This window comes from Benincasa hispida, chromosome 12 (assembly GCF_009727055.1).
Source record: "Benincasa hispida cultivar B227 chromosome 12, ASM972705v1, whole genome shotgun sequence".
Lineage (NCBI taxonomy): Eukaryota > Viridiplantae > Streptophyta > Magnoliopsida > Cucurbitales > Cucurbitaceae > Benincasa > Benincasa hispida.
The window spans coordinates 22799456-22811597 of NC_052360.1; the positions used below are offsets into that span (position 1 = coordinate 22799456).

Here is a 12142-nt window from a genome sequence, read left to right on the forward strand (position 1 = left end):
AGAAAAGAGGTCTTTTTAAATATAAAAAATATTTAAAAATATTTATATTTCATAGCAAAAAGTTCTAAAAGTATAAAAACTTTTGAAACTTTTTACAATATTTTTGAAATTTTTTTATTTATAAGAATTTCCCCTTGGAAAAACCATTATAAGAATATAAGTTTTTGAAATTATTACCGAGAATTTCCCAACAAAATAAACAAATTTATAGGCGCCTTAGGTTTTAAAAACTAAAAATAAAATCTCTTCGAAAAAACAAAAAACAAAAAGCGGAGGACAAGAAAAAAGTTATCCAAGAGTCTAAAAGTACTTATAAGTTCCCAGATTAAAATTGTTTTTTAACCTAAAATTAATCAATGAAGGAATTGAGGGCAAGTTCAATCAGATTAGGGATTGAAGATTTGTCTTTAAGCCCACGCATTGGGTTTTATTGTCGCCAAATCAACGACGATTTCAATCGAACCACGTAAAAACCCGCTGTATTCATAAAGCTTCTGTGCTCACTCACCTTGTTATCGCCTTTCCTCCTACAGAAGAAGGAGCTGAAGGGGCAAGAGCAGAGCAGCTGGTACAACGATCTTAGGGTTTCTTTTTGTTTTGTTTTGTTTTGTTTTTAATCGAATTGTTCTGTTCCATCCCATGCGTAATCGATTCCTTTCCTATTTCCGGATTCTGATTGATCCGGCGCTTCCCCAATGTCCACTGCAACAAACCCTTGTTGCCACACTCTCTCCTTTCGCCCTGCTCCTCCCAATTCCAGGTTTTCGATTAGGGTTCATTTGAAGCCTCTCCTCCCTCGGTTTCCTCCCAATTCAAGCATCCATTGCGTCAGCACTCTCTCCCGCCGCCGCCGAAATGTAAGCTCTGTCTCTCTCTATATATATATCCACAAGAGAAACGGGCGTTTTTGGTTTCTGTTATGTTGAGAAATTATGAATTCTGAAAAGGGGTTTTCGTTTTTTCACTGGCTGTAGTGTAGAGTTTGTGTTATGTGTTGCCTCGGATAACAAATGATGTCTGATTATTGGCTGTCTTTTAAAATTTCTTTATACTGAAGTTTTTTCGGAACTTCTCTCTGTTTTATGGATTCAAGTGGAAGTTCAGTTCGAATCTGATTCTTTGCCATTGAATTGTAACTGGAAATGGATTTCTTCAGATGAAATTGGTTTTCATAAAGTGCTCACTGAAGGTTATGCCCTTTTTCTCTGTTGAATTGCTTTTTTCTTGAAGAAATGGGAGATTCTGTGTTTTCGGCGTGAAGAGTCCTCGTCAGAAAATTTTGCGTCCAAGTCTGTGGAAGATAAATTGGCAGAAGACCTGGTGCCAACCCCTGAAATCAACCAACCGTGTGACCCAAGAAAAGAATGGGCGTCTAATTTATACAAGGTAAATTTATGTTCGCAGCATTTGAATGACTTTATACTCTTCAATTTTAGAGGAAAGCTATTACTACGTTCTCCTAAACGATAGCTCTGTATACGTGTATACTGGTTAGATAAATCCCTGAATGAAATATATGTGTTATTGTACGTATGAATGAAGTAGGCCGTAGGGAATGTAATACTTGATGAAAGAAAATTTAGGATCAAGTGTACTTATTCTATTTAAGTTCGCTAATGTGTACTTAAATCTCTCTGGGAACATCCAATAATATATATCATATATGTAACTACTTCAGCTTTTCATATGGTCGATCAGAATAAGCCGTGATCATCAGCATAGTTGACTAAATAATATGTCTGAGGAAACAGGTTAAATGTGTGTGTCAGATATGGCTCCTTTGAGTTTTTTTCCCCCTTCTCTATTTTAGTTTCTCAACACTCGTTCACTCCAAAATTTTCTTTCACAGTCTAGTGAAGATATTCCATTTTGCTATGCATCATGTTCAAAGCCAGCAATTGTCTATTTTGTTATCTATAGTACAGTGTTAAAAAAGGTTATCTTGGTGTGTGGGAGTTGGAGGTTTGCTTAAACAATTGTCTCATAAATGTGACAACTCCACTTGATTAGCATTTTGTAAATTTCTTATATTTTAAATTACCCTTGGTTGGAGGATCCCCAGCTCCCTTCATCTCGTTAATGATTAATTGTAGGGACATATTTTCTTTGTTAGAAAAATGTAATAACTTAACTAGCCCCTCCTGCAAATTATTGATTGTTATCATTATCATTGTCAAAATGTAGAGGAAAATAGTCCCTTTAAATGCATTAATAGCTCTAAGGAGAGTTAATAAAGTGAACACCAAATGATAGCAAATGCCTAAGCTGTGGTGTTCTACTCTCTGAGCCAATATGGTAACTGCCTCTAGCGAAAGTCAGTTGTTGTCTTTGTGAAGATAATTCAATGGCGATTGACGATTCCCATTAGTGCTCATGTGGACAATCCTGCTTTTCTTTTTCATACTTTATTATCCACCTTTCAAGTTACCAACTATCATCAATATGTTTTGTTACAACCTATCAGAATTGAACCGGCCAAAGGAATTTGCGCAACCTTCTTTGCCTTACACTTGTAATTTTCACCCTTGAGTAAGCATCAAACAACAAAGCAAGCAATCACCTCATCCAGCGTTCTAGGATTTCAAGAAGCCCTGTATCTCTTTCTTTTACCTTTCAATTTACCAAGCTATCATCAGTATTTTACAATCTATCAGAATGATCGGGACCAAAGAAATAACATGTCACTTATCATTTATTCTGTTAAATGATATCTTACCATCTATTACCTATTGGAAAAATATGTTGCTATCATTTATTTGCCTAGCATCTTAAGAAGTTCAGTTTTACGAAACTATCACTGATATGCTGCCACCTATCAGAAAATTAGGGAACAAAGGAATTTTTATGTACTTTTTAGACGGGCTTTTTTACTGCTTTATACAGGTGTATGCATACATATCAGCATCGTTTTAATGATTACAGTCTTACTACTCTAGTATCTAGTTGCGAATTTTTTCTTTTAATCCACCTTTGTTTGCTGGCTTTGGAATGTTCTCCACCTCTTTTGTTTATTTCATTTATCAAGAACTCCATTTTTCTTCATCAAAAAAGGAATCTGTATGAACTGATTTTCTCAGTACTTTTCTTGTGATTTCACATTCGAGTGGCATCAAACAACGAAGCTAAACTTTTATTTGATTCTCGTTGATTGATTCCCTGTTCTACTTTTTACTTTTTAGAGATCCCTTCTTGTTACCTGAAGGCCTTGAACTAGGAAAATTCACAGCCAAATTTGTTTTATCTGCCCTCTGTCCCTTCTTTGTTTTTCATAGGAGCCACGAGAGAGTACATTGTTCCTGTTGCTTTGCTACTCTGTTGGAACTGAGGTTAAGAGTGGTTTTTCTTCTTAGTTGTTATTGCTGTTGTGAAAGACCAATCCTGCTGTTTTTCTCAACCTTAAAATTACTAAGAGTGAAAAGTTTCTGTTCACCTAAAATGTACTATGGTGTCCTCGTTAGAATTTTTCTACTGTACTAAATCCTTGTTGTGCCTCATTTAACATTTTTTTTCTTTATCTATTTAATTAGTGACTCTCACCATGTGATCAAGAAACTTACTGCCTAGGTTATTTTTATTTTGTTTACCTCAGGCCATTGAATCAATATTTGTTACAAAACCTTGGGTGGTTCCATGGACAGCGAAAACCATTGTTCAGGTGATGCCTAGTTTTCTGCTTTATTTTTTTTTTCCTTGTTTTGTTTCTCTTGTATAATCTAGATGAGCAGCTGAAAATTTCACTAATAATATATGTTAATTTGGCTGTTTTTGGTACATCATGGTACATTTTAGGTATTGACATGAAACATCGAGATTGTGTTCATATAATATCAAGTATACTTGTTGCCAAAGTGAGCTCTGTAGGAAGTTGATATAGATTAGCAGGTCATGTGAAATTAAGAAAGTGAAATGAATTAAACAAGTTGAGTTTTCTGGTGATGTAGGTTATGCTTCTCTGGGTTGCATCATTTTGGGTTATAGGGTCGTGGATAATTCCAATAATAGCCCATACAGCAGGATACAGAAAGGAATTCATGACGCACAGAGGGCAAGCCTTGTACAGCCTTCTCACGGATGTGGCCGAAGGGCTTACTGGGATGGCGATTCTGCATCGCTGCCTCTCAAATTTTCATCCCCTTCCACCCGGCTGGTTTAAATTCAGCTTCGAAGGGAAATGGCAATTTGATGTTGGTTTAGGCTGCCTTATGTTTCCACTTGTAAACCGTCTTTCACAGGTGAATCTAAACTTGTTGCCCGTTCTTCCCTCAACTCCGATTACTGTCTCAAGTGTTGAACAATCAATCGTTGCTAGGGACCCAGTGGCAATGGCACTCTATGCAGTAGTCGTGTCTGTCTGTGCCCCCATTTGGGAGGAGATTGTGTTCCGAGGGTTCCTTCTACCGTCGTTGACTAAATATATGCCGGTATGGTGCTCTATTTTGGTGAGTTCAATAGCTTTTGCTCTGGCACATTTCAATATGCAGAGGATGCTACCTCTGATACTGCTTGGGATGGTGATGGGTACTGTGTATGCAAGGACTAGGAACCTTCTACCATCAATGTTGTTGCATAGCCTTTGGAATGCCTTTGTATTCTTAGATCTCATGAAATAAAATGTTGGTCATTAGACTGTAAATTTTGATTTCATTAAATTTTATATTATGATTGTAGCATGGGTAATTCTGAAATTTTGTTAACTTGGATTAACTTGGATGTATTTTCACAAATTGTTGGGTTAACTTGGATGTATTTTCACTCCCAGATAGTTCCATCACTTAATAAACATTTACAAAATTTTAACATTAGAAAGTGAAGGATAATGGTGATAAAAAACATTAAATTATAAACATGTATTTGGTTTGTCGTGCCCTTAATTTTAAAAAAAAAAAATTGTGGTACAGGTTTTCTTTACAATAAATATTCATTAATTTATTATTATTTGAAAAAAATTATAAATATGGTCCTCTCAGTTCAAACAGTCGTTGATTTCTTTCCTTCTTTCTTTTTCTTCTTCTTCTTCTTTTTTTTTTTTTTTTTTTTTTTTTTTTTTAAAAAAAAAATTGAGATGATTTAAAGTTTCTGTAATTGAATGAAATTTTGTTCCTAAAATTTTGGAGTATGTTTTGTCTTTAATCTTTCAAAAGTATTATGGAGGACTGTTAAACTTAAATTTGTTCAATAATAATTTTTGTATTTACCTTTTTCTTTATATGAAATTAGAGGTTGGTTCTCCATCTTTGTATTTATTGGATCAAAATATTGTATGCCAATCATTTTAAAAGCTCAATTTTTATCCCTTTGACTTTTAAAATTATTTTACCTAATAAAATAAAGATGAAATATGATGTAACAATTAGTTGTAAAAGTGGAGATTATACGTGGGAATATTTGAAACCGATCTATAAATAAATAAAAGTTTGAAGGACTTTAATCATTCAAAACGGTCTCAGCTAGAGATATAAATCGTTTTGAATGTTAAAATAAAAATGAAACATTTGAAATTAAATTAAATTGATTGAATTTGAAGGCCTTCGTACTCTCAATTGGGATATTTTTGGTTTAGATCAGAAGATTCTTCACCATTGAACTAGTTGTGATATTTTTATCTTCTACTGTTTTCTTCTCCTCAAAAAATCTGTTAAATATATTCACAAAATTCAATTATGCTCCTTTGATATTTTCTCTTCCTCTGTTATATGTATCTTTCTAATTTCTATGCCATCAAATTATATTGTATGATTCATATTGTTCAAGCACCATTTCTTCTTTTCCCTTTCTTTATTATTATTTTGATTTTTAAATTCCATTTTCATTCATCTGTTTTTATACATATCCCAATTTTCTACCTATTATATCCACCTCTAGATGTATATAATATGTAAGGAAGGAGGGATAATCAGTTTGGTTGTTCCTAAATTTAATTCGTACCAAATTTATACATGCAGCTTAGAACATTTTTTGGGGGAAAAAAAAACATTCATTTTCACCTTAGTTGAATCAAATTTGATCATAGAGTTTTAATTTACTAGAACTATAATCTAAACTTAAATAGGTGATGAAATTTCATGATATCCTTCATTAATTTTTTTTTTCTCGAGTTCAACAAAGTGTTTGTATTAAGATTCTAATCTCTAACTTTTTTGTTAATGATATAATCTTTTAACTACTTAATCTATTCTTAAATTGACAACACGTTTCATTATTTAAATTTTTATTTTTGGTTATTTATGACTTTTGTTATGTTGGATTTAAATGTCTTACAAGTTGATTTTTTATGTCTCTTTCTTATTGATTAATTTACTGGTTAGATTTTGAGAGAGTCGTCTAATTATAAATCGTAAGATATTCATTTTCTTATTTAAGTTAAAGATTTAGTTTAATAAAATTAGCCAAATTAATCTAGCTCACTTATATTCCTTCACCTTTTACTTCTTGTTTTAATTAAAATAAAAAAATCTACAATTTTTTTTTATGTAGATAACTTTTTTTTTTTTTTTTTTTTTTTTTTTTGTAAAGGAAGTATAATTTTTGGGAAGCAATGTTCCCAATGTTACTTTTCACTAAAAAACTGAGAATTTTGAAGAACAGAAAAAGACAATGCCAGAAAAAAGTGTAGAAATATCAACCAAAGTATGCTGAAAAATGAGGAGACCTGCATAGTGTCTGTTGTTGAAAACTACAAATGATTTAGGTCTTCATTTTACTTTTGAGAAACAACAATGTTTGGACCTTTATAATATTGTTTCTTTTTTGGAAAATTCTGTTCTTCATTCTATTCCAATAGTACTAATTAATCTACAGTAACAATAAATATAATCTGAAATATCTTTTTTAATTATTAAAAAAAAAACCAATCTCTAAAGGAATATTATCTTATTCACTTTTTAATGTCTAAACTATATAGATTGTTTTCAATGTCATTTATAATAGTTTGTCAAGTATAGTTCAACCAAGTTTATAACATACAATAACAATCAAATACAATACGTATCATTTCAATTCTTTTAATCAAATACGGTTAGGCATTAATTATCATCTTAAAAGGAAAAGTTCAATCTCTTACTCTACAAATATTGAACTAAAAAAGGCAAGAGTTTTCATTAATATTTAATCTGAAAAAATGCTAGCTCATATAAACATAGTTATGAATTTGAATATTGTTCATATATAAAAATGGACTGACTAGTGATTTGTATTTTTGGAAAAAATGACACAAGGACCATGTAAAACAAAAGAAATTAAATATAGTGTGGTGTCAAACCACCTACACTTCCACATTCAAGTTAGTAAAGAGTTGAATATGAGTAATCTAACGGTAGTATAAAGTAGTCGAGAGCATTTCTAGCGTACCTTTGACGAATAGATTCTATCACCCATATAGACTTAATCTTATATAATAGATACTTAGGCTCTTAACTACCCAAAGTAGAAATCTAACGCCTCAACCGTATGACTCTTAACCAACTCCTTTATGAATTATTTGTTAGGAATTTAGAATCACTATCACTTGCCCTAGTGTGGAGGTCCAATGGTCCTCCTTGGTACTACTAAGTCCTCCATAGGTCTTCCATGGTATTACTAGGTCTTCTTTAATACTATTAGATCATTTGCAGAGATCTTTCATGGGTCCTCTATGATTCTATTAGGACCTCCATGGTACTGCTAGATCCTTTGCAAAGATCCTTTATGGTACGGGTGATAGTCGATTCAGTTTTATCAATTTTGGGATCAACCAAGAATCAATACAAACCAATCGATTTTTTGAAGAAGAGATCCAGACCGATGTCCAATAAAGAAAAAAAGACCAATGGATTTTGATTTTGATTTGGTTTGGTTTATTATCGGTTTGGTTATCAATTTTTGACATTTTCTTTTTTTCTTCCAAATTTTAATTTTTATTTCCAACTTTGTTTTGAATTGATCCTTGTGCTAATTTAAAATTAAAATTGATTTTTTTATATTGAAATTGTACATTTTAGTTTTTTTCTTGGCACTTGCAAAATAAAAAACATAAATATTCAATAATAATAGGTATTTTTTTTTCTAAACAACAATATATATGCAACATGATAATTAAAACACCTAAAGAAACCTAATTTTAGGATTTATTTTTAAGGGTATATATATCTTGGGTTTAGTTTGGTTTTGATTGATTTTTCAATGAAAATCCAATCCGACCAATACTTTTTGGCCAAACCAATATGTCCAATTTTATACTAAAAAACCAAACCAAAACCACGGTCTTGTGTAGTTTGGTTTCTTGGTTTTTTATTATACTTCTACTTCATGGGTCTTCCATCATACTACTAGGACCAATTACCTTGAGTATCCCCACATCCGTCCTACCACTCTTGACCACTTACGAGAACTTGCTCTTGTCAAAGTCCATAGCAAAGCTCGTACAACTTTCATACATTCCCCCTTCATTTTTATTGTGCAAAAAATGCGAAGTATATGAATTGAACACGTAACCTTTAAATCTTCATGCTCTCCCATTTGAGCTTTTTCCACTATTTGGCTAAAAAGTTTCCTATATATATACATATACATATTACATATACATACACATACACATATACATATACATATGATTTTTTTCAAGGCTATAAACATATGTAATTGTAAACAAAGTACAAAATATTTTTAACATCAATCGAACATGTGACCTTTATATCTTCATTCTCACACTCAACTGAGCTATTCCCAATGTTTGGTTGTAAGTATTTATATACATGTACATATACATAAACAAATACATATGATTTTTTTCCTTGAACATATATATGATTTTTTTAGACTATATACATATGAATTATGATAAAAATACAAAATGCAGTAAACGTGTATTTATCATTTTTAGTTGCCTTTCATATTTATATAGCTTTAGTTTATTCCTTGCTTAAAAGTGTACTTATCATTTTTATCTTCTAGAGTTTACAACGAAAAGGACAACTGAACCACCATTATTATCTCCACGATGATATATATGTTATTGTCCATTTTGGACATAAGCCCTCGTAGCTTGTCCTCACTTATTTACTATGAATCTCTCTTCCTAACCAATCAGTGTATGAGCGTACTTAATTTATTTGAACCTAACAATCCTCATCTCGGACAAAATACCATACCTTGAGTCTCCCCTAGCTCATCCGTTCACTACTCCCAACTGCCTATGAGAGATTGAGAGATTGCTCGTATCAAAGACCATAGCAAATTAAAGCTAAATAGAGCACAATCATAAGTCATTTTTTGTATAATACACTTATTTTTTAAAAATTAGATTTTTTTTTTTGAAAAAAGAAACAAAATGGTTATCAAAGTAGCATAAATAACAAAACAATTTTGAACTAAAATATACATTTAGCCTAAATCAAAATGTCCAAACAAATTTCATGCATATTCCCCCTTTATTTTCATTGTTCAAATTCTACTATTCATTCTCTTGTCCAAAAAATCATCCCTTAGGGCGAAAAAGAGCCCCAACCTCATGAAGAAAATAAAGAGAGAAGACAGAAAAAGAAAAAAACTATTAATTAAATTGATCTTTCTTATATATACAAGACATGAACTTTTATAAGTTACACTATCATATCCTTTCCCCATAGCAGATGGCTAACAGCCTTCTTCTTCTTCTTCTTCTTCTTCTTCTTCTTTTTCCTCTTCCTACAAATATATAATATTACAATTTCAAAGAATTAAACTCAGCACTGTCAGCCATGGAAGCTTCTTCCCAGTCTCTATCCATAGAAAGCTTCTCATACAGTTGGTTGGTGAACATGAGATCATCCTTTGACATTAGCTGTGGCAATTCCTTCAGAACCTCTCTTGATGAAGCTTCCTTCATTGAAATGGATCCTACAATGCCACCCTCCAAGAGATTCTACTTCACTAATTCCTCTCGGCCTTCTCACGACTTCAAATTCCCCGCTCTCTCCCCGTCTCCCTCGCTCCCTCTCGTACATGCTGACCAGCTCATCTCCAACGGCTACCTCGTCCCCGTATAAATCTCTCTCTCGATCTCTCGTTTCGCAACTCTTTATAACCGTCTTTTTGCATTCTCTCTTAATATAATTTTTTTCTTCTAAATTTTAGTTGCAAGCGTACGAGGGCGTATTGGGTGCCATGATAGGTTCACCCGATGTTAAGCTCACGGCAGAGCCACCGGGGAAATCGGAGTCGTTGAGGAAGTGTTGCAGGAGATTATCAAGGCAGATTTTTGAGAAATATTTGAACTTTTTAAGGCCACTTTGCAGAAGGTTTCAAAGGGTAGGAGGAGGAGGAAATTGTGGGAATGGTAAATTAGGAGGGAAGAAGTTGTTGTTCCATGGTGGAACTACAAGAGAAGCTCATCATCAGTGTTTTGATGAATGGAGAAGATCTTCTTGTGATTCTGAGACCTCAATTTATGATGCAGTTCTTCACTGCAAAAACTCCATAGGTGTGTGTCTATCTCTCTCATTTTAATTTCATTTTCCTCATCATTTCTCTAAATATACTTAAATTGTTGAGATTAATCTGCTTAATGACCGTAAATATTTTCGGGTTTTTTTTATTGAGCCTGGTGAAATTATTGAAAGTACGACCAAAGTCAAAATTCTTATTGCATGTGTTATTATAAAAGATGGTGTCTTTATATGTATCGAGTCTCTTTTAAGTGAAATCAAAAGCAAAGCTCTGTTTAACTATATCAAAACTACTTTCAAGTTTCAAACATGTTGTTACAACGTTTGAAATAATTTTAAGGATTCGAAACTCTAACAAGGTTTGAAAATTGGAATAATGTTTCAGGAAAATGAAGAGGAGAAAAAGAAAAGGGGGAAGAAAAGGATGATGATGATGATGAACATAAGGGCAATACAGTTGTTGTTGTTTGTCTGTTTTGTTTGTGTAATTTGTGGGATGGGAAAATGCAATAGTGTTTTGTCATTGTGAGTTAAAGAAGAATCTGTTTGGATCATGAGAGTGGAAAAATTGTGGCCTTTGATGGAAGGGAAAAAGGGCTATCATATTAAATTTTTGTTGTCTTTATTCCTTGTGAAACACAGACCACTAAATTTAAGGACACAAAATCTCTCCCTTTCTTCTTCTTCTTCCTCCTCCTTTCTTTTTTGCTGTGAGAGACCACTCCCACACTTTTCCTATTTCAAAGTTTTCTGTCATAAATACAATCAAACAACAAGGGTCTCATGCTGATTTGGACTTCAACACTCCAAGATAAATCTCTCTCTCTCTCTCTCTCTCTCTCTCTCTCTCAAAGTCTTAATTTGATTTATATATGTACATGTTAACAACACACAATCATATATCAATCATATATATAAAGTTTCTAAGTTCAATTAGATCTCTCTTTCAATATGTGTTTTGGGGTTCCTAATGTTTGGATTAGGTTAGAAAAACCCTTTTGCTCCCTCAACTTTTATAAAAATAATGATTTAGTTTCTAAATTCTAGTTAGTAACTATCTAGATCCCATACTTTCACATTTGTGATAATAATTTGTTCTTAAACTTTAATTAGTAACAATATTTTAGTTTATATATTTTACAATTTGTAATGGTTTCGTTATGGTTTAAAATATTATTAAAATTTAATGAAATTATTTATACGTCTAGATCAATAAAGTGATAAAAAATCAAATTTTTTTATAAACTTTAAAAAGGAAAATTGGATTGGATAGCGAATTAAGTTTAGGGTTTAGCAATTGTGGCTTTCACTTTTCCAACCTTGCAAATATGGCAAGTATGCAACCCACTAAACAGTTTCTTGATTTAGTATTTTGAATTTCTAGTTAATTTTTATTACAAGTCCCTAAAAAATTAACTGAGAAATATATATATATATATAAGTGGCGACTAGCGAACAGTGATCAGATATGCGTTCGTCGACGGAGGTAAGCGGCAAAGAGATGGAATGGTGGTCAATGAAAAATGGTGTGAAGTTGGTGAAATAGAGATGTTGGGGGAAAGAAAAATAGAGAGAGGAGAGAAAATTGGTGACCGACAACCAATGATGGAAGACCGAATGTGTGAAAGTCGACAGAGGTAAGTGGCGGGGAGATGGAGTGGTGGCTAGCGGCAAATCGTGTGGAATGGGTGTTTGAAGAGAGATGTTGGGGGAGAGGGGAGGAGCTGATGCTTTCAAAGAAG

General features: G+C 32.7%; 2 protein-coding genes across 2 annotated transcripts; both read left to right on the plus strand.

Annotated features, from left to right (window-relative positions):
* Positions 1-343: 343 nt before the first annotated feature.
* On the plus strand, positions 344-4685 carry LOC120068004. Its single transcript, XM_039019664.1, has 4 exons — positions 344-857; positions 1231-1386; positions 3590-3655; positions 3942-4685. The coding sequence occupies exons 1-4, from the start codon at positions 696-698 to the stop codon at positions 4608-4610; spliced, it is 1053 nt and encodes a 350-aa protein (XP_038875592.1). The 5' UTR covers positions 344-695; the 3' UTR covers positions 4611-4685.
* A 4766-nt stretch (positions 4686-9451) lies between these two features.
* LOC120092710 (probable membrane-associated kinase regulator 6) lies at positions 9452-11202 on the plus strand. Its single transcript, XM_039050863.1, has 3 exons — positions 9452-9995; positions 10090-10435; positions 10786-11202. The coding sequence occupies exons 1-3, from the start codon at positions 9714-9716 to the stop codon at positions 10791-10793; spliced, it is 636 nt and encodes a 211-aa protein (XP_038906791.1). The 5' UTR covers positions 9452-9713; the 3' UTR covers positions 10794-11202.
* Positions 11203-12142: the final 940 nt, after the last annotated feature.

Bases quoted from the DNA above. Each gene is read 5' to 3' on its own strand.
- LOC120068004 (XM_039019664.1), top strand. From the start codon at position 696: ATGTCCACTGCAACAAACCCTTGTTGCCACACTCTCTCCTTTCGCCCT. The intron at 1,387-3,589 runs GTAAATTTATGT...TGTTTACCTCAG, and splicing joins GGGCGTCTAATTTATACAAG to GCCATTGAATCAATATTTGT. The intron at 3,656-3,941 runs GTGATGCCTAGT...CTGGTGATGTAG, and splicing joins CAGCGAAAACCATTGTTCAG to GTTATGCTTCTCTGGGTTGC.
- LOC120092710 (XM_039050863.1), top strand. From the start codon at position 9,714: ATGGAAGCTTCTTCCCAGTCTCTATCCATAGAAAGCTTCTCATACAGT. The intron at 9,996-10,089 runs GTATAAATCTCT...TCTAAATTTTAG, and splicing joins CCAACGGCTACCTCGTCCCC to TTGCAAGCGTACGAGGGCGT.